The sequence below is a fragment of the Hirundo rustica genome, chromosome 8, assembly GCF_015227805.2.
Source record: "Hirundo rustica isolate bHirRus1 chromosome 8, bHirRus1.pri.v3, whole genome shotgun sequence".
Taxonomy (NCBI): Eukaryota; Metazoa; Chordata; class Aves; order Passeriformes; family Hirundinidae; genus Hirundo; species Hirundo rustica.
Genome location: NC_053457.1, coordinates 19,704,882 through 19,725,562, shown reverse-complemented (window position 1 = coordinate 19,725,562; position 20,681 = coordinate 19,704,882). Strand labels below are relative to the sequence as shown.

Here is a 20,681-nt window from a genome sequence, read left to right as displayed (position 1 = left end):
CATTTAGTTTGAAGTCAGATTTCACTGATTATTTGGTTTAGAATCTTTGCATTAAATAACACCTTTGACACAATGTGCTTTGGGAGCCTCATGCTAGTACTGGAACTATGCTGTCTGTAAAGTTGCACTTATTTATGTATTTTTTGATCATTTACAGATCTTTAAGTTTTAGTACCCAACTGCTAAGTTGGTTTTTCCCTAAACATTGAATTAGACTTTGTTTGATGAAAACAAGTGCTCTAATGAATACTAATATTCAAAGTAAACCTCTTTAATTTCAAACCTAATTAATTTAAAAATCAAAGTTAATTTCATGTTTGCAATGTTTCAGTAAAATACTTTCACACAGGGAACCATTATCATACATTGGTCATCATATACAGGTTTATTTAAAGATGACACTTTTGGTCTGCTTAGTAGCTCACTCTATCATTAATTAAAGCAATACTTAATGTAACTGCTGTCACATTCTACTTTGACTAAAAAGCTACTAGATACAATCTCCCCTCAGCTGGGTCATAAATATTATATGGACTAATTGATTTACTGTCACAAGATCTATTTTTTCCTTTCATAGAATCACAGAATCAGTGAGATTGGAAAAGACCTCCAAGACTGAGTCCAACCTATTTGCTTAATTTATTTACCTGCTTAATTTACCTACCAGCTTCTTTATCAGGCTAGTAAGAAGTTCTATTTCTGTGCACATCTATTGACCTATGATGCCCACAGCCCCACAAAACAGATTAAATTTCTTGTTGTGAAATAAGCTTCCAAATGCATCGCTGGCTGGCAAAGGTCACCTTTTTGACGAGCAGCTGAACAGCACAAAGCCAGACACCTCTGGCCCTGAAAAAAGCAACTACTTCCCAGTCAAATTCTCAGGCTACTTCTATCAGCTACACTATTCAATATTAACCCTTCCCCACATGTACCACCCCAGATCTGTACACAGTATTAGCAGCTGACATGAAGCTTGCTTTTCCAACTATAAAAGGCCTCAGTCGCACATTCTCAGGCACAGGTGCATCTTCTTTTGCTCCTTAAACAATTCACCTATGTTTTAAATGTTGAGGTTTGCAAAGACTCCTGCCGTGGTCTTTTGAAAACTGCTAATGGTCCTAGCTTAAAAACTCTGCAAGGAAGCGTTCCCCTGGCTGTGTCACTGCATGTGTCAGGAGCCCAATCACTTTTGGTGCCACCCAGGAAGACCCAAGCTGAAACACACTTATAAATCGACCAGTTTTATCAAGATTGCAGATGAAGAGATGGATCTCACCTCCACTTCCTTCGAGTTTTCTGGCTGCATTAAAATCCCCACCTCCTCATACACTTCCTACTACAATACAGACTCCAAGTGGATAATGTGACATACTTTGCTCTTATGCTATCTACTGGGGGTTTTCAGCTTACCTCTGATAATCAATGCCTCAAAACCAAAGTTTTGAAGATCAATTGTGCAGGGCATTTGCCTTTGGTATTTAAATCCTATTTCGTTTTTTTGCACACACTTTTCCCCAGGTTTAATACTAATGTTTTGAATTGGCTGCAACTTTCCCCTCCTAAAACATGTGTTCTTCTCAAGAGGAGCCCTTTTGAAATCCCTGTAATGTCTACACGAGTGTTTGTTTGCTTTTTTTATGTCAAACATAAATTGGGAAGTCAATGTACCATGACTTCTTTGACCACTTCTAACAATTAGATTTGTTGTTCCTACCATGCCTTTTCAGTGCGTGTAGAATTTGCCTTTCTTTTTTTGCAAGTTATTTTTTCTATTCCCTCCATCATGTCTGTCTTCTCTCAGCTGCCAACCTTGCCCTTTTAGGGCAGAACTTGTTATCTCCAAACCAGTCATCTACATGCTTTTTCTTTTGTGTTCTGTTCTGGCTGTCTGTAGCTTTTTCTGATCTAGTGAGCCACAGGAGGAACCCCCTGATACTCTCAGACGCACCACTGCTTATGCTTGCTGTGCAAGGCAAGAAGAGGGACACACCTCCCCTTATGCCGTCTACTGTAGCACTTCCCTTGCTGGCACCACCTCCACCTCCTACTGCAACTTAAGCACAGCTTCAAGAACCACAGAGGGGCAAGGCCTCAGTCAGTCTCACTGCCAGGCCACTGAAGGCAAGAAAGCAGCCTTGGTTGCTTCAGCTCAATACCAATCAAGTCACTATACCATTTCCTTTAACTGGAGGGCAGAAAGAGACACCCATGGGGCTGTTTCCGGTGGAAGAGAAAATCCATTTTCTTATACTAAGTTCAGGAGATGGGCCAAAGAAAGGGCCATGGCTCTTAGGCTGCAGCACTCTCACTGACAATGATGGTCTGCAAGAAAAGACGCCTTTAAAACTTCTTTTCAATTTTTTTTTTCCAGAGATTGAGCAAGGGTGAGCAAGTTCAGGATAGAAAGGACAGTAGCAACTCCTTTATACACAGTCATTTGCATTCAAAATGAGTGCCAACATACCTCTGTAACATGCACTGTATGGATAATCAACTTTTCAATTATATAAGATAGAAGAGTGTGGCTGAATTGTTTTTTGATTTCTAAGAACTAAAGTCTAACTTACGAGTAATTTTTTTAAGAAAAGATCATAATATTTTCAATTTGCTTAGTTGTATCACTTCTTTTTATACTAATTATTTAATTAAACAAAAACAGATCTAATGTAGAATGGAAAGTTAATTTTTTACAACCTAGATAGGTGGAATTTTCAGGAGCAATTTTATCACTTGTGTTCCCAAGACCCTCTAAAGATTTTCATCAACATTAATCATAGAAAACATTTGCTTTCCTGCCCTCTAGTGCTCATGTCTATTTAAGTCTTCTATACAAACCTCGTTTTGGAAACCTACCACCATATAAATTGTCCTACTGAAATAAAATTACTTACTTATTGCAATACTACCAGTGATCTAAACAGTTCCTTCTGTTGTTGCTCATGTATGTATCACACCCGTGCAGTTATCTGAAAGGTAAGACTCTTTAGGTTCTTTCCATTTTACAAAACCAATGTAAGAAAGTTTTCTTAGTTCTGGACAATATAATGGAGTTTTAAGTGTACAAATTGAAACTTACTTCTGGGTTTATCACTAAAACATTTTCACTGCTAGCTAAAGCTGTTAGTTAGCCATAATCGAACTACAAGTTTCCAGTATTTACAGGTTTTCATCCACATTAAAAGGTCTTCTACTTAATGTAATTAGTTTTGCCTCCAGTGGTGCAGTTTGTTACAGCATTTTGCATGCTTATAAAAACAATGGGTTAACATACTACATCTGTAATTACTCCCATGCTACCAGAAAACCAGTGAATTAAATTTATTTAGTGTTAAATGGATATGGAATGTCATACAGTACATGTAAAGACACTTCAAGATGCGTAAAGCAGAACTAATTGCACAAGGGATTAAAGGTTCACCTCAACAGTCAGTATTATCAAATCATTACAGCTTCCATCTTCAGAGTGCAAGGTATGTCATGCAAAAAAACAGCTCAAAAAATCCCCAAACAGACAAAACCAACATTGTGGTACCACTTAAAATGCTATCATACCACAATATTTTACAAGACATTAGGTGATCATTCATATAGAATGAAGCATTTTAGCAATAACAAAAAAGTTTTAAACATAATTAACAGATTTTGCATGAACACAAATTCCAGCATTACTATACCTAAGGAACAGGCAACATGCTGGGAGAAAGTACCTAAAAATCAAAGCCTTTTTTATTCATAGCCAATATTACTTTCTGCAAGAATTCTTCAATCTTACTCCTCACATAACTGGGTAAGGTTCAATACATTTTTACATAGAGCATAATCACATAACCACCACATCAGCAAGAGGATTTCATTATCTTGACCAGTTACTACATTTAAAACCATGGTAAGATAACATGCCCTGCAAACAAATTGTCTTCCGGGACAGTGTTCTGAACGCAGAAATATTAAACAACTAAAATATACTCCTACCCACTTTAACCCCAAGTAACTTATAATTTGTATTTACATATTTTTGAAATATGTAGGTAAAAACTGCAGATAGCAGAAAAGCAGAATACACACAAGAGCTATGAGAGCGCTGACCGAGCGGGTGGGTGCAGTCAGGAACCCCGAGTGAGACCTGGACAGGGGCTGTCCCTTCTGCACTCTTCTCTGTCCAAGGGGCCTCAGCAGGGCCACCAAAGGCAGCTGCTGCTGTGGCAGAGTGGGAGCAGAAGGTGCAGCCCCGCCAGTTCCACTCAGCTGAGAGCAGACAAACGCTCCTACACACCTGCTTCAACCACAGCTTGAACGTTAACACGGAGGAGACACCGGAGATGACAGGATGGCTTGGAACATTTCCACCTTGCAATGCTTGTATTCCGAGGGCACCAACAGGTAGATTAATCTACCAAAATAAGCATACAAAAAAGGCCAAGTCGTTTGCCCTCGTATTAGGAATAAACTATTTAACTTCCTGGCTTAAATGTAAGCAAGAGAAACTCAAGAAAGAACTTCTTGAGGTTAATTTTCCATCTACATTCAAAGAAAATAATTTACTAAAACTGTAACTTGCAAGGTCTACTAGCCTTGAAGTCAGGATACAGGTTAACTATACCTATAGTTAAATAAAAAACTTCAAAAGGCATTTTACAGAAATAAAATATGCAACTCTAGGAAGTAGGTGGAAAACCACTTTAGTATTTGTCTGGAACATTCTATTCTCATAGCCCATCATTCTCAGGAATGCATATTTCATAAATAAAAATACAGAACGAAAATCTGTGTATTCAATCTAAAGCTGGATATTTCTAAACCTCCTCAGATAAAATTTGCTTTCTCCCTCACAATTAAGTGATAAAACCTGAAAAAAAAAGACTTTTCAAATCTATCTTGCATGAGAAAACAGAGATGAACAAACAAACATCTGGAAAGAACATTTTGTACAAGTTTGCAGTTCTAAAACACTTATATTACAAAGCAATGTAAATAAATACCAGGCTAGTACAAAAGCTCTTATTTACAGTTTTACAAATGAAATAGTTTTCAGTGTAAATGCAGTGTTGTAAAGAACACAATATTAGTAAAATGAGTTCCTGTATAGACCATTACAATTTCTGCTAGATTTGAATGCAGTATTGTATAAAACCATTGTTTCAAGTTAATTTTTGTTTATAATTTAGTACAGCCAAACCCCAGTTTATGCCTGGAATGGTATTTGTTAAAGTGCTGAAAAAGAGGACATTTCTGAAATTTTAGAAAAACATACTGTACATTATTAAAGCTTTATCAAGTCAAAACTGGTATACTTTGTTCACATTTGCTACCACACCACCTGGGAATGGGAAGTTTTTCAACAAAAACTTGTAATTATCGGGATGGCAGCCATTGAGATCTTTGCATCCAAAGTCTGATGGTTTCCCACAAGTAACTTTTCTTAAGCATCAGTGGTGGCTTCAGGTTTCATGATCTGGTAAGTAATCAAGTATTCTGGATAAGCCTGGAAGAGTGACACACACATTGTTTATTACTATTTCATTCTCTGGATAAATGCAGAATGTTTGTTGGGGAGAAGAAAAAATTATTAATGCCAAAGGCAAAAAGGGCAAAACATCACAGGTAAAAATCCCTGGATCATTCAGGAAGCACGCATCCTTTCACCTGCAACCGCAGCTGGAGTTTGTTTTAAGACAAAAGCAAGTCCTAGTACCACAAACCTAGGAAAAAATCCCCCATGCATTACATGCCTTTGAAAAAGACAAAAGAGGGTCTGTAAAACCAACCCCAAAGCTATTTACCTGCTCTCCTCTGTAAATGACATATTCTGCCAATGCCAATCCATTTACACTGGGCCGCCCAGTCACTGAGTGATGTCCCGGGGGAGAATGAGCCATTTTCATGGCACTGAACTGCAGGAAGGACTTGCCCAACGTTACACGACAGAAGAGCAACTGCCTGTGTTGAAAGGGAAAAAGGACCCTGAATACACAACGCTTATGACTTTGAACCTTGAATCCACTTTAGTCAGCTTTCACAGCTCATAAATTTCTCGGGTTCTGTTTTCCTGAACACAAGTTACACTCACTTTGGAAAGCTCTAGCCCAAGGAAAGGGTTAGTAGTAACACGGAAAAATGTTTGTCTTATTTACTGGAAACAGCATGTTAAACAATGTACTCGAGATTGCCACCACCTTTTCTTTGTATGTTACTTATTTATTTCCATTTTTTGGGTTTTTTAGGAAAAAGTTTTTTATTCTCTTTCCCCATTACTCATCCTGACAATGTAATTCACAAGTGTTCTAATGCAACTCACAAGTGTTCTAATGCTTGTATCCAACAGCCACATCAACATCACGGCCAAGTGCACACTCTAGGTCAATGCAAACTACCTCAGACTAGCATTTGTCAGTTTGTTATGCTGTTTCCACTATTAAAAGACTCAACAAGGGCTCTTATTTCTGTACACACGCACCTACTGCAATGACAATGGAATCCTGAGCATTTTGATAGACTAAGGTTATGAACCATTTCACTCTGCCAAAACTTTTGCTTTTCTCATTCTTTGCAGAAGACAAACTAAAAATCTCTTCTTACTCAAAACTTTAGGAAGCATGAAAGGACTCTGATATCCCCTGTAAGTCTGGAAGATGATCCTCACTATTTGAGTGCCAGAAAAGAGTAAGCAACATGAAAAAAGGGAGAGACTCAAGGATACTGGAAGGATGAGGTTATCCTTGTATACCAATGTAAAACAGGATGCACAGAAACACTAAATATTCTGCTTGAAATGACTGCCACCACCAAAACTGATTCCATGACATAAGAGTTCATTCTGAACTGATGGTGTTGGTAAGGACATAACAGGTGTTTCTGTTGAAAAGTGGATTCAAGAACTCAGTTAATGGCAGAATCCACAAATTCACATCTCTATTTCAGCGTGGGAAAAAGCAGTGATGCAAGGGCTGACTGTTACTAAGTACATCCTCCTCAAAGAAATACTGCATCTGAATATCTCTGAATTTCTCCTTTCTCTGTAACAGGCAATGAACTAAACTCATATTGCTGCTCATCTTTCACATAAGCATCCAGCAGATCCTCTTCACTCTCTGGCTCCCTGACTTTTATATTAAGAGTAAAGATATGGTTAAATGCACTGAAGATGGTCGAAGGTTTTTAGGACTTAAATGTCAAAGTTTTCTGATAGTTTCTATTAGGCCCAGCACACAGAGAGTACTGAGAAGGTCTGGTTACCAAGCAAACCGTTCTTCAGAGAGAGACTGCTGCATTGATGGTCTAGAACACAACATACAAAAGCAAAATCAGATTCTTTCAAGGTACTTACCTGTGGCAAACATAGCAAGATCTATCTTTGTGAATTGGACATCCAGTTCCACCTCCAATTCCATACACATATTGATTGCTTTTGGAAGAATTTTCAGCAAAATAAATCCCGGCTCCAAACATGCCGCCTATATAGGCGTGTCTCTCATCAAAGCCTTTGTGAATGATTGCATTCACAAAGGGGGAGCCTAAGAGAAAGGAAGTAAAATATTGAACATACAGGTTACAGTTTTTTGTACATGTCACAATTCAATCACTTGTTCCCACTGTGCTGGGAACTATGTAGCCTTCCTTATGAACGTGCACTGTGAACTTTGCCCACCAGGACAAACTCTGTATTTGTGCACAGGAAATACTTCAATTGGCTTTACCTTGCTAATGATAAATTATCTTTTCTGGAATGCTGAACAAAACTAACTTATCAACTTAAAAAACCAAGAAAACAAACAAACAAAAAAATCCCACCCCAAAACAATCCTTAGACAGAATCCTTGAACAGAATAAATTTTGACTTTTAATCATTTTGGTTATACAGCTGATAAAACAGACTCGAGGAGGCACACTACTTAATCTTCATTCATAATTGCTTAAATGTTATCACTTAGATCTTTCAAGTCTCCTTGGGGGAAAGACAAGGAGATGAAAATTTCAGAAGAATGATACAGTACATTGTATCATCCCTAGTGAAAAACACAAACACTTGTTCATAAAAACTCATGTAAAATCCACAACGTACTTCCACTGAGGAAATTTACTTTGTTTGAGACAGTAGAAACCCACCAATAAAGAGTGGTGCTGATGAAATAAGTTTGTAAAGTGCATTTCAAATTCTCACCATGAAACAGCATCCTTTCATTGGCATGGTTATGATTTTCTTCAGAGACCTCTTTCCTCCTGTGAGTGTATCTTTCCCATAGTTTTTTGTTGCACACTTTCTGAATCTGAAACAGCCAAAATGACACCGAAAAACTGTTCACTTTACTGGACAGATGTAGAACCTACAGCCACTAAACTACAGTACAGTTACACTGCCACTGGAACAAGAATACTTTCCTTGGGACTCAATGAAACACAAATTGACTTATTCTGCCCAAACTGATTGTTGTAGTATGACAAGTAAATAATAACTATATACTTAAGAATCAATTCATTTTACAGAGCTCCTTGATAATAATCCTTAAATTAAATACTCTCTAATTCAAATTTAACAGGCTCAGTCACAATTCTTCTTGATGCCAAATCACTAGTAAAAAGATCAGTCAGTAAATTAAGAAATGCTTTTTCCATGGACACTTGTGAAGCACTTCCAAAAGAAAGTAAATTACATACTCCCTGCAGAGGTACACTGGGCATTGCAAAGTCTTGTGCATGTAGATACAGCACAGCAATTCCACTGTAAATTCAGTTCAGAAAAAATCTTAGTACTACTTACTTGCAAATCAAAATATTTATGACATTAATGAAAATTACCATTACTTCAGAGGGAAAACTACATAAATACAAACTAAAATTCCATTAGATTATTTAAACTTGTCTACAGCCTGGTTTTTTTACATGTTTGATGTTAAGTCAAGCCAAGTAAGAGTTCACAAGTTTTGCTTTTCCTTCTTGTGTTTTTTTTCCCTGCCATTCTCCCTCAAAAGACACCCTTCTTCTGTATCCTATAAAACCATTTGCATTTGTCTTCAAAAATTCTCCAGTTTTCAGTGAGATCCTTCTATGTCAATTTCTCATAAAATTTCGTCCTTTTAACCTGTAAGTAGCTTTCCTGTATAAACTCAAGTCTTTGAATTTTCCTGGAAGATGATCTTTATCCTGTGCCTGTCTCAGAATGGCACATCTTGTCACATTATGGAACTCAAACAAGTTTAGAACATTTTATGGATATGTTACTTTTAGACAAAACTCCACTGGCCATAAAAAAACAACAGGCACCTTTAAGATGTTGTATCTATTGAAGACTCCACCAGCATGTCCTCCATCTCTGTGCTCTCGGACAGTACTCTGCATCTGAAAATTGAGAATTCCAAGAGGATTACATTCCTTCAGAACTCATTCAACACGCTTCCTTTACACAAATCAAATAACAAAAAGAACTAATTATGTATTAACACAATTAAAAATCATAAGAAAATTTTTAGGTGACTGGTTGTTAAGTAACACTGGATGTTGTGAACACACACTAACAGGTTTAATGATTAAAATAAAAAACACATTTAACTGCTCCATGGTCTAATTTTCAAACTGGAGAAGACTGTCACTAATCTCTTTAAAATTGTGTTTGTTCAGAATTTTGCCTTGTGTGATTATGGCACTCTGAAAGTAAGTGATGTAAAACTGTATACGGCAAACAGGCAATCCCTTGGCAGGATAGAATTTATGTTATATTGAAGAGATTCGATATATAGTAGAGGTCTTAAAAATAGTACAAGCAATAATAATAAAATAAGAAAGAAAAAAGTTACAGACATCATGAGCACAGATTGTAAGTGGTGCAATCAAAGTCGGGAATCTGAAGCATCCTTATGGAGGTTCTTCTTAAACTCAGTGATGTTTACTGCACTGTTGAATTGTCTAGGAACAATCTATCTACTATCTAACAATATTTTATCTACTTTAGAAGCAACAGCAAAAATACTGAGGGACTACAAAGAATGGCATTCACCTCTTCTTCCACTGACTGAAATTCCTTGTCTTCAGTCGAAAGGTCTATGAGAATAGTTCCACTAGCAGAAGTATTTAGAGTCAGGTATGGGTTAAGTCCTGTGAAAGTAATAAAATGCAGTTTCAGAAACCACAGTCATTTTGGATCAATGACTGATCCTCTCAGCAAGAATCAACATTTCAGATGCACTAACACATTTGTCCATCAGTATACTAATACACACAACAGAGAAAATACTTTTAAGCATTTGATTACTTCAGAATTCATTTCAACTCCAGGCAGTGACACAGCGAGCAACCAGTCCCTGTAGAGAGTCCACAAGTACTGGTGCCAATGGCATTGTGAATGGCAAGAGCAAATTGATAAACTAATTTATTAAGAGTATTTTTCCCATGGTCATGCAGAAAGAACTGACAAAAAGAACTAAGTCTGTTAACCCAAACGTCTTGAGCCTGGTATTGAAAGCTTAAAAGATATTGAACGTTTAAAGAAAACTTCTCTATCTTTCCAAATATGCAAAAAAAAAGTTCGAATTTTACACAGAATCCAATGTCAGTTTGCATTGGACAGACTGCAATCAAAACAGCAAGTAATGGGAGTGTAATTACTGGCTATAAGAATATGAAGACAATGTGTATCAAGAGTCGCTTCTGGCCATGGCCTTTCCAGACAACTAACACATGACCAGAATTAAACACTGGGTCTGCCATGAGCTCTTTAAAAGGAATAATCTGGGGAAAGTGGAAATTACAGACTTATGCACAGACTGGAGCTTCATGTTAGCAGTGTGCAACTGGAACAGTGCTCAGGAGAAACAAACTGGCAGGAACCAAAATAAAGCTCATCCACTACTAACCTCAAAACAATGGTTATACAGTATTCAGGAAGAGATGCCAAAATACCATTGAAAACAACTCGAGAAAATTGAGAGTAATCTTCCCCACCCCAAAAACACACACTAGAAGATCAAAAGTAGTTGAGATATTGTGTAGGTACTTATGCTTGTGGTTACAAATAGAAATGTCAGCCTTTTATGGTAAGGTGCTGGGAGTTTAGAAAGAACAAGGGTGGGAGTGGTCAAGGATTTAGATATTTGATGTTCTCTCTACATTAAGACATATTGAAATAGGTACAAATACACCTATGTTAAAAAATACATCAGGCCTACTTAAAAGGCAAAGTATGCAGTTAGTGCCTATGTAAACTTCGAGGTTGAAATCCCCTTAAAATTAACTTTTATCCAAATTACTTAATGAGTCTATACAGTAAGGTCTGACAATTTTGAGAAAATTAAGCAGATTCACTTAAATACTTCATTATCAAGAAAAGAATTATCTCAGGCTTGGTTCATACAGTTTTTAAGGAGCAAAAAGTAATTTAGAGCTTGGGATAGTGACTCATTACTGTGGAATGCGAATTTTAGAAGGAGAATTCACAAATGGTGAATCAGGAAGGGAAAAAAATCCTACCAATTCTAATTTATTTAATTCCTGTGAAACACAGCAAACAACAGTAAGTGATATTGCAATGAGTCAAAGAAGAAAAAAAAAAAAACATTTGCAGAGTTTTCTTTGCCTTCTATGCAGTCAGTTAAATGAAGCATACTGAACTATGATCAATTCAGGACTGCGGGGACTGTGCTGGTATCAACAGTCCTGCACAAATGAAGAGGCTTTAGCAGTAATTTCAAGGTAAGCTAAAGCTGTTGAACAAAGCAATTATGTTAATTTTGGTTCACTGAAAGCACAGCAACTCTATTTTTAAAGAAAACTGTAAGTAAGAATGTTACAGCTGGCTTTCTGAGTGAGCAGACAGCGTTCTGTGGCAGGACCCAACAAACAGTACGTAACAGGCCTGAACTCGTCAACAGAATGTGCTCTGCTCTTCATCTTTGATGAAGATAAATACTCAAGGAGCTTTTGAACACTTTGCACTAGATTAACACTTTACTTAAGTAAACACAAAAGAGTGACCACAGAGAAAAAACATTAAATAGAGAACTGAAAGGCAAGATTCACAGTAATACAAAGCGTAAATAAAAGTACTCAAATTTCATGTCAGAAGACATTCTTACCATTTGCAGTGCCATTTTCTAGGTCAGGTTTTATAACCATTTCTTTTTAATGAGATGCAAATTTTGAGTAACATAAGTAATTTATAAAAATTGATTACGTAAAGGCAGTATTATGTGATCATTTAAAATAAGCATATACCTTGTTGTCCAGAAATAAGTCTTTCAACTCCTTTGATGATTTTATGCCTATGGCCATAAGCATTAATGCCAATTTCCTTCAATTCTTTGTGTCCCATTTCAACCAATACGTCCAATGTTATCTATAATGAAAGCAAGACCATGTTTTTTGTACTAGAACTGCTAATGACAGTAAAAATATACCTCACATTAGCTGTGAGAAAAAGCAAGTGTGAAAAGAGAAGGAACACTACAGGTTTCAGTGCATTATTTTCATATTTTACTTTTATTCAACTGTTTTCTTCTAACTTTTTGTCTTAAATAAACATGCTACACCTACAAATTGTAACTTGCATTGCTTGCAAGGACCATGTTTCTGATCCAGAAATACTCTTCTTGATGTATTCAAACAAACACTGAAATTACTAATTAATACAGTCATTATTTCTCCTACCATTTAAACCACTGAAAGGAAACACTGCTACCACTGTTAAACTGATATGAGCATTACTGCCCCATCTGTTAATACATACACATATTTTAATAGACATTTATTTTAGATAGCAATTAAAAATCCAGTTACAGTCCTGTCCTTCATTCCACTCATTTTGTCAGTTGCACATATAAAATCTTGTTGCATTATACTAACCAGTCACTATTGATTCTATTGCTTTCTAGCCCAGAGTATCCAGAAATAAATATAAGCACTTACCTGCTCTCTCTCAAATATGTCAATTAGATGTTCAAGGCCAAGGTTCCGCACAAACTGATTAATGCTAAAATCTACACCTGAAACTGGGTAAGAAGAAAAACTCACAATGTACATTCATACTTGTATTGTAAAATAAGGCATACGTATCTCCCCTCGTCTGTGGTAACAATGACAGACAGAAATTCCTGGTCTTTTGCTGATGTGGATGAAATATCTGTATCACTAACTACTAGCAACCTGTGTCTGCTCTTCTACCTCCCTAAGAGCAGTCTTTGTGCTTCTACAGAACAAGCTAACCAGCTACCAGAAATGCAAGTTACTACAGAAAATATATTGACAAGTAAAATGTCACAGAAATAATCTATTAAAGTTTGTAGTAAAATACTGCACAGTGCGCAGCCAAATTTCATTTGACTTCTCTATTAAAACACCATTCACTATATTGGTTCTGTTCAGCAAAAAAAACATTTTAAAGGCTCTCTAAGGGAAAAACAATAAAATCTTTGACTTTTAGATTTTTGTTCCTCATTAATGACATCACAAGGAATCTAAATATTGCATATGCCATAATACCTCTATGAATGTATGGAAAACTTCACACCTTTGTGTTCCTTTTACCATTTGTTAAGAAATGTTATTCAGTCCTGAGAAAGCCTCACCTTCTTTTTTCTCCAGAACAGTAGCTCCCTCTGCACAGTTTGTACCAACCACAGAGGGAAGTTCAGAAAAACTACCAGACAAGTTGTCAAGACTACTTGCAGCAGACAGACTGGATGGACTGGATGGGACAGAAGAGAGGGAATCAGCTGCAGAACCTGTAGCCTGAGACACACTTATAACCTGAGGTTTGTAGCAAGTTGGTAAGGCAGAGGGAGGCATTGCTGCAGTCAGTAACGCACTGACATCGTCTGCCTAAAGAACAGAAAACAACTCATTATAACAGAGGAACACTTCTGCACCATGTCTTTTCCTAGAATGCACTATCATTGTATCAGATTTCTGAAGTACACTGCAAAATAATATTGGGTAAACACGCATTTTACAGTGTAGGTTACAAATCAACTTTTCTGCCCACAACATACATGAAACTGTAAAAAGTTTATTAAAAACTACATATAAAAGTAAAGACTTCAGTATTTCTGAAGTACTTAGGGGCAGCTAAGCAGAATCAATTTGCTACAAAAAATGAACCGAAGCTTCTACTGGCAACCAGAATTTATGAAACAAAACAGTTACTCTGAGTGTAGTTTTGGATTACATTATAATACTTAAAAAACATCCCTAAAAACTTAACAGACAGATAGTTTCTTAAATTTATGCTGCTACAAGTTCTGCTTATATTTTATTGTCACAATTTTTGGATTAGGCAAACTATTAGCACTGAATTCAAAGTATAAAATTACCAATATTAATTCATTTTGCTATCATTTTGAGGTTTCCCCCCCACTCCATACTGAAATAAGATGGTTGAAGCGAGAAATTACTTAAAGAAGGTTTATAAAGCTCTATTGACTTCCCTTGCCAGGCACATACAAACCCCACAGAAACCACAGTACTTTAAACTTTGCAGAAGTGGTTGTATTACTGTGTTTTAAAGGATAGTTATAGGTGAGGTGTCACACATAGATAAGTACAGATTTCCCAAGAGGAGCCCTATCACTTACAGTAACCAGGTCCAATGGTGTTTGTCCTTCTTGGTTTTTCAGAGTAGGATCAGCCCCATGTGCCAGTAACAAGGCACAGAGCTGAGTCCTTCCTTTCTGTGCTGCTTCATGAAGCGGTGTGAAAGCCCATTTGTCCGTAGCGTTCACACATGCATTGTACTTTATAAGTAAAGCTGCTACATCAACGTGCTGGAAAAGTAAAAACACCTGTTAAATTCCAAGGCATCACAGTGCACTAAAATAATTCAGAACTATTGCTGCTATTTCTCTGTAATCAGAGTAAGTCTGAATTTTCTGAGAATGCACTTAATTATGATTTAAAAAACTACTAAAGGTGCTTTCTTCCTCAGCTACGACATACCAGCAAAAAGTTAAGTAAGATTTGTTCTCTTGTGATAAAAGGACAGAGTAAAACAAAATTCCAAACCCAGAGGAATCTGAAGGAAAAAAAGGCCTGATTCTGAACTTCCAGCTTGGAAAGTTCTCCAACTGTTTTGGTTAAAGACTTGATTCAAGGACAAAGATTCAGGAAGTTCATAAAAGCAACTGCTGTCTAAACAGCAGCCATATAAGTCAAAGTGAGATCTTCCTGATAAAATTTGTCTGGCACAGGGAAGGAAAGGCATTTTAACAGTACATCTTTCAGTCTGCTGGCTTTTTACATGCTCATGTAAAAACTCCATTCGTGATTTCAGAAATTTGTAAGAGTCTTTACCTATAACATAAGCTGTGATCTAATTATTCATTCTGCATCTTACAAATAAGATTACATTATAACTCAATAGCAAAAGCATTCTACAGAGGCTCAAAATGCTGCAAATGGAACGTACAATATTTTTTTAAATAAATAAAGTCTCAGGAAGTTTGAGATATTTACCCCGTAAGATGCTGCATTATGCAGAGGAATCAAGCCTCCTTTATCCTGTGCATTCACATCTGCTCCATGCTGCAACAGGTATTCTGCAACCTCCAAATTATTGTAACCAGCTGGAATTGCAGAAGGACAGAATAAACAGAATTAAAACACAATCCCCAACAGGCTGAGGAGAAGTAGCGATTCACTTAAATTACTTGAAGTAAATTAAATTGTTAATCCCAGTGAAGACAGTGTAATACCTATTATGAAGGACAGCATTACCTTAGGAGTATTTGGTTTTAAAACCTGTCAATAAACCATAAAAGATCCTCTCTGGCTAGAGAGAACAGGAAAATAATTAAACAGTTTGAAAAGCAATGTAAGATTAATATGCGTAAGATACTAATTTTTTTAATGGAAAAAAACCTCAACTGAATCTTCCAGCTTGAGGCTACACTCTAATCTTGTGTAGACATATAAAGTTCAGCCACAGTAATTAGTAACTGATCAAACTAGTTAATTAGAACACTGACCTGCTAAATGTAGTGGTGTTGAATGCCGTCCTTGTGTGTCCCGACAGTTGACATTGTCAGGTGAACAGAGCTTTTTCACTCGGGCCAAACAACCTTTTTTTGCAGCATCTAGGAGAGCTGCATCTCCTCTAAGGAGGTCTTGAATATCAGTATCACCATCTTTAACAAGGTCTAGAGGAGTATTTCCATCCCTGTTTTTCTTTGTAGGGTCAGCTCCGTGCTGCGCACACCAAAAACATGTGGTAAGTATGTCAGTAGAATAAACATGCTGCATCTTAGGCATCTAATGCCTTGTTGAGCAAATATTCTGACAAATATTGGAAACCTGCAGAGAGCCCTCCATTTACTGTGTCAGAAAGGACAACACAATACAACTAACAATATCCCTTTTACTGAAAACATTTAGCTACATTAATTTGGAAACCACAGATCAATTTCTCAAAGAAGTCCATTTACGTTTCAATGTGAACAAGTAAGAAAACAAAGTTGCCTCCCTCCAGCATATTTAATACCTGTAATAGGAGTTTGCAAATCTCGTATTTTCCTTTTGCTGCAGCTTCATGCAAGGGAGTGAATTTCCACAAGTCAGCTACATTGACAACTGCACCATGTTTAACCAACAGTTCTGCAACTTCATAGTGACCGTATGAGCAGGCATTATGTAAAGGGACAAGTCCTCTGGAAACAATTAAAACAAGAGAAAAACTCTTTAAAAATAGGGTGTTTTTTCAACAGCAATATAAACTTAAAGCACGATGCACCTTTGACCACATCAAATCATAACAAAACCTTCCTCCTCCCCCAACAGTCTAATACAGCAGGAGTACCTACTGTAGTAAAAATTAAATCAGCAGGGCACTAAAGAGAATTAAAAGCACAGGGCCAGAGAAATTCTTGGTGCTCTAATCTTAAGTACTGCAAAATGCTTTTTGATATTTTTAACATCTTCATTCTAACAGAAATCTCCATGAAAATAAAAAAATGACTGAAGACAAACAGGATGCTAATCAGCTAACAATATTCAAAAGCTGATAAATATGACCAATTACAATTGCCAAGAAAATATATATCCAAGCATTTACCCCTTATCTTTTGCATGTACATCAGCTCCATGCTGAAGAAGATACTCCACAACGGAGACTCTGTTATATCCAGCTGCAAAATGAAGTGGTGTAGACTGACGCCCTTCAATATCCCTGCAGTTCACACTCTGGACTGTACACAGCTTCTGTAAATTTCCCCAAACAAAACATATGTCACTACATATAGTGCTGACACCTCTAATTTAGAGTAACAATAGAATACTGTTATACACGTGTAATTCTGCGTAACTGTTTTAAATTAAAAAAAAAATATTTTTACAGTCTACTTTTCACAGATTGTGTCCTAAGAAAAAAATCCACCTGCTCCCAAATCCACACCTCTGACTTATTAATGCTTTTTACATAACGCAAACAACTGGAGGTGATGAATATTGTAATCTGTAATAATTGTGCAATGCAAAGGTTTTAGGACACATCATAATTCTAAAGCAGTCAATGAAGCGCTGTTTGATCGCTTGCTTTGAGAAATTATACACTGACATAATTCTGTGCTACTTTGGCTGGGGTGGAGTTAATTTTCTTCCCAGTGGCTGGTATGGGGCTGTGTTTTGGATTTGTGCTGAGCACAGGGCTGATAACACAGATGTTGTTGTCATTGCTGAGCAGGGCTCACACACAGCCAAGGCCCCCTCGTGCTGCCAGGCTGGCGAAGAGGCTGGGGGCAGACACAGCCCGGACAGGTCACCCCAGGGACCAAAGGGACGTTCCAGACCAGAGGGCAGCATGCTCAGGACATAAAGCGGGGGAACAAGGAGGAATGGGGGAACATCTGCAGTGATGGAGTTTGTCTTCCCAAGTTATTATCCAAGATGGGGCTCTGCTCTCCTGGAGATGACTGAACGCCTGCCTCCCCATAGAAGGAGTGAATTTATTCCTTGTTCTGCTTTGCTTCGTGTGTGGCTTTTGCTTTCTCTGCTAAACTGTCATTATCTCAGCCCACAAGTTTTCCAGCTTTTACCCTTCTGATTCCCTTCTGGGGGGAAATTGTCCAAGCAACTGTGTGGGGCTTGGTTGCGGGCTGAGGTTAAACCATGACAACCATGACAAATTCCCTCTTATTTTTAAAGAGAAGTTTAAGCTTACTTTTACAGTATCCACATCTCCAGCCTTTGCAGCCTCCAGCAACTGTCGATCTGCATCAGAATTGCCTAATGGGATGCCTTCTGCAAAATAAATGAGATTGCACGACAGGTAAGTGTAGGCAGTTGAAGAAATGTGTTAAGACATGAAATAACTTGATTTTTTTCAAGGGAAATCCTTGATATAAAGTTAACCAATTACTGAGAAGTTTTGTCTCTCCTTATAATCTACAGCTATAGCTGCTAGAGCTGATAGTGCTTGGGAAGCTGACTTCAGCGACGTGCTTCCCCTATGTTTTGGAATATTGTGGAAACAACAAATTCTAATTTCAGTTTCTGAATTAGACCAGATCAAGTTTATGTATGCATTATAATGTCCAAACCTTACTCTTAAAAATCCATGTACACTGTTGCCTCCACTCACAAATGCAAAGCAAGCATTTTTTGTTTTAGAAACTCATTTTCTACTTTCAAGATTTCCCCCACCATACACCATACACCAGGATTTTAATAGAGTTTTTCCAGGTGGCAATACCCCAAAATCTTCATCTCTGATGATCTAGACAATAAATAATATTGTTAAGTGGGGAGTAAAACATCACCTAGTACTGTCTTTTGTACAACATTTTTTTTTTGTTGACTAGTCTTCACTATTTGACAGCACTAGGAACCACAAGTAAAACGAAGTGCCACAGTGGATCTTGAATAACTCAGCATACCTTGTAGTAGCTGTTGCACGCTTTCAGTCCCCATTTGTAAGGCTGTAAAGCCCTGCAGAGACACGATGGAAGGATCACATCCAGAACTCAGCAGCAACCTGCATGTCTGAAGATGACCACAATGTGCTGCTCTATGAAGAGAGGTCTGGCCAAGATTATCTAACGCATTAACCTAAAAATAACACAGACAAGAAACACCACCATCAAATTAGTATTAACGATGTTTTCATTGCTGACTGGGAATATTTCACAAGTAGTCTCCTTACATAAATAAAAAGAACATATTTAGTATATTTCCAAAGGTGATTTCATTTCAAACAAAACCAGTTCATAAAGTAGCCCCCTTTTAGAGGCATGGGAATAATCCACTGCATTTCTTACCAAAAAAAGGACTAATTCACTATTTTGCTCCTCACAGCACAGATCTTCAGTGCTAACATGTAGAACAGCTTCTACCTAGCACTTGCTTATTGTGGTTTCTCAGACTGAGAATAAGCAAATTGTTGACTTTGCTCAGTCAAAGCGCTTTCAACAATTCAAAACTCGGCACCAACTGTATTTTTATTCCCTACTCTTCCTCTGGTTTTGGAAACTTCACAGCTGTCAGGCTATAATCAAATTTCTGTGACAGAGATTCAACTCCCAATCCTGGAAGATTCAAGCACTAAAGAGAGTCTCTCCTTTCCCCATTTTCTTTCTGTGGAAGTTTGAACTAATCATTGTGTTATGAGTTAACTTTTTCTCTTCATTTTACTTTTTACTGCATACAACATCACGTAGGCTGTCACACAGCTCAATTTAACTTCCTGCTGTTCACATTCACCCCCCCTTTTTTCCTTACATATTTCATTATTCTTGATACGCAATGAAGCGCTGAATGAGACACCTGAAAGGTTTCCGTTCCCAGACAGAACAACATCTGCATTTCTTAAAAATAGGACCAAACCAACAATATTCTATAATGTATAGGGCTGTACTGATGGGTTGATGGCCTAGAGCTGAAGTCTATAAATCTAGAACCTTCCAAAATGAATTGTTTTACAAAAGCTGTCCATTCTCATGGTATGCAAACCTGTAGAGTACATGAATGTCAACAAAAATATCATACTCATACCTTAGCTTCATGCTTCACAACTACTTCAACAACATCATTATGAGCCTTTTCTGATGCCACATGCAGAGGAGTCAAGAAGCTTAAAAAAAAAAAAAAAAAGAATAATTCAAAATTTATTTCGCAAAATCTTCTAAGCAAACAGTTAAGTGAATTGATTTGTAACCACTCACTCTTTTGTTTTTTCATTGATATTGGCTCCTTTCCTCAGCAGCAATTCACATACTTGTTTCCTCTTGGGATATGGAGATGCAGCAGCACAGTGCTGTAAACATTAGAAAGTTTACAATTAACAACCAGGTAGCAATATCCAGGTTTTACTACCTGCTGATCAGCTAGCAGTTAAGAGCTGGTGGTGTACAAATACAACAGAAAAAAACCCTCAAAACACCTAGAAGCTCATTGATTTGGAAGACTCCACGTGGGCTTTTGGATTTACTCTGGTATTTTCAAGAACTCCCCTTTCTAATTGCTGGAAACCATCAAAGCGAAGCTAACATACATAGCTTGCTGTTGCTTTAAATTAGACTACTCTATAAAACCCAGTCATTTAGACAATCTAAACAGGCCTAAATCATTAATGTTAGTCTAAACATTAACTTTAAGAACAAAGTATTAACCAGTGTTATTTGCTTAACTAGGCACTAGATATTCCAGGTCTGAATTAAAACACTTGACACTACAGTATTTATTGCTAAATTATTACCTAGTATGCTTAGGTT

General features: G+C 37.2%; 1 protein-coding gene across 1 annotated transcript in view; it reads right to left on the bottom strand.

Moving 5' to 3' along the window:
* Positions 1 to 3,174: 3,174 nt before the first annotated feature.
* The window catches only part of TNKS2 (tankyrase 2), a 29,677-nt gene continuing 12,170 nt past the window's right edge, over positions 3,175 to 20,681 (bottom strand). The window contains exons 10-27 of the mRNA XM_040071449.2: positions 20,133 to 20,224; positions 19,963 to 20,041; positions 18,849 to 19,020; positions 18,134 to 18,213; positions 17,030 to 17,175; positions 16,460 to 16,625; positions 15,948 to 16,167; positions 15,436 to 15,545; positions 14,559 to 14,747; positions 13,554 to 13,806; positions 12,895 to 12,977; positions 12,205 to 12,325; positions 9,992 to 10,089; positions 9,262 to 9,336; positions 8,162 to 8,267; positions 7,328 to 7,514; positions 5,784 to 5,940; positions 3,175 to 5,485 (exon numbers count right to left, since the gene is read on the bottom strand). Of these exons, the coding sequence (XP_039927383.1) occupies positions 5,423 to 5,485; positions 5,784 to 5,940; positions 7,328 to 7,514; positions 8,162 to 8,267; positions 9,262 to 9,336; positions 9,992 to 10,089; positions 12,205 to 12,325; positions 12,895 to 12,977; positions 13,554 to 13,806; positions 14,559 to 14,747; positions 15,436 to 15,545; positions 15,948 to 16,167; positions 16,460 to 16,625; positions 17,030 to 17,175; positions 18,134 to 18,213; positions 18,849 to 19,020; positions 19,963 to 20,041; positions 20,133 to 20,224 (2,397 nt within the window). The 3' untranslated portion in view covers positions 3,175 to 5,422. The remainder of the gene's footprint in view (positions 5,486 to 5,783; positions 5,941 to 7,327; positions 7,515 to 8,161; positions 8,268 to 9,261; positions 9,337 to 9,991; positions 10,090 to 12,204; positions 12,326 to 12,894; positions 12,978 to 13,553; positions 13,807 to 14,558; positions 14,748 to 15,435; positions 15,546 to 15,947; positions 16,168 to 16,459; positions 16,626 to 17,029; positions 17,176 to 18,133; positions 18,214 to 18,848; positions 19,021 to 19,962; positions 20,042 to 20,132; positions 20,225 to 20,681) is intronic.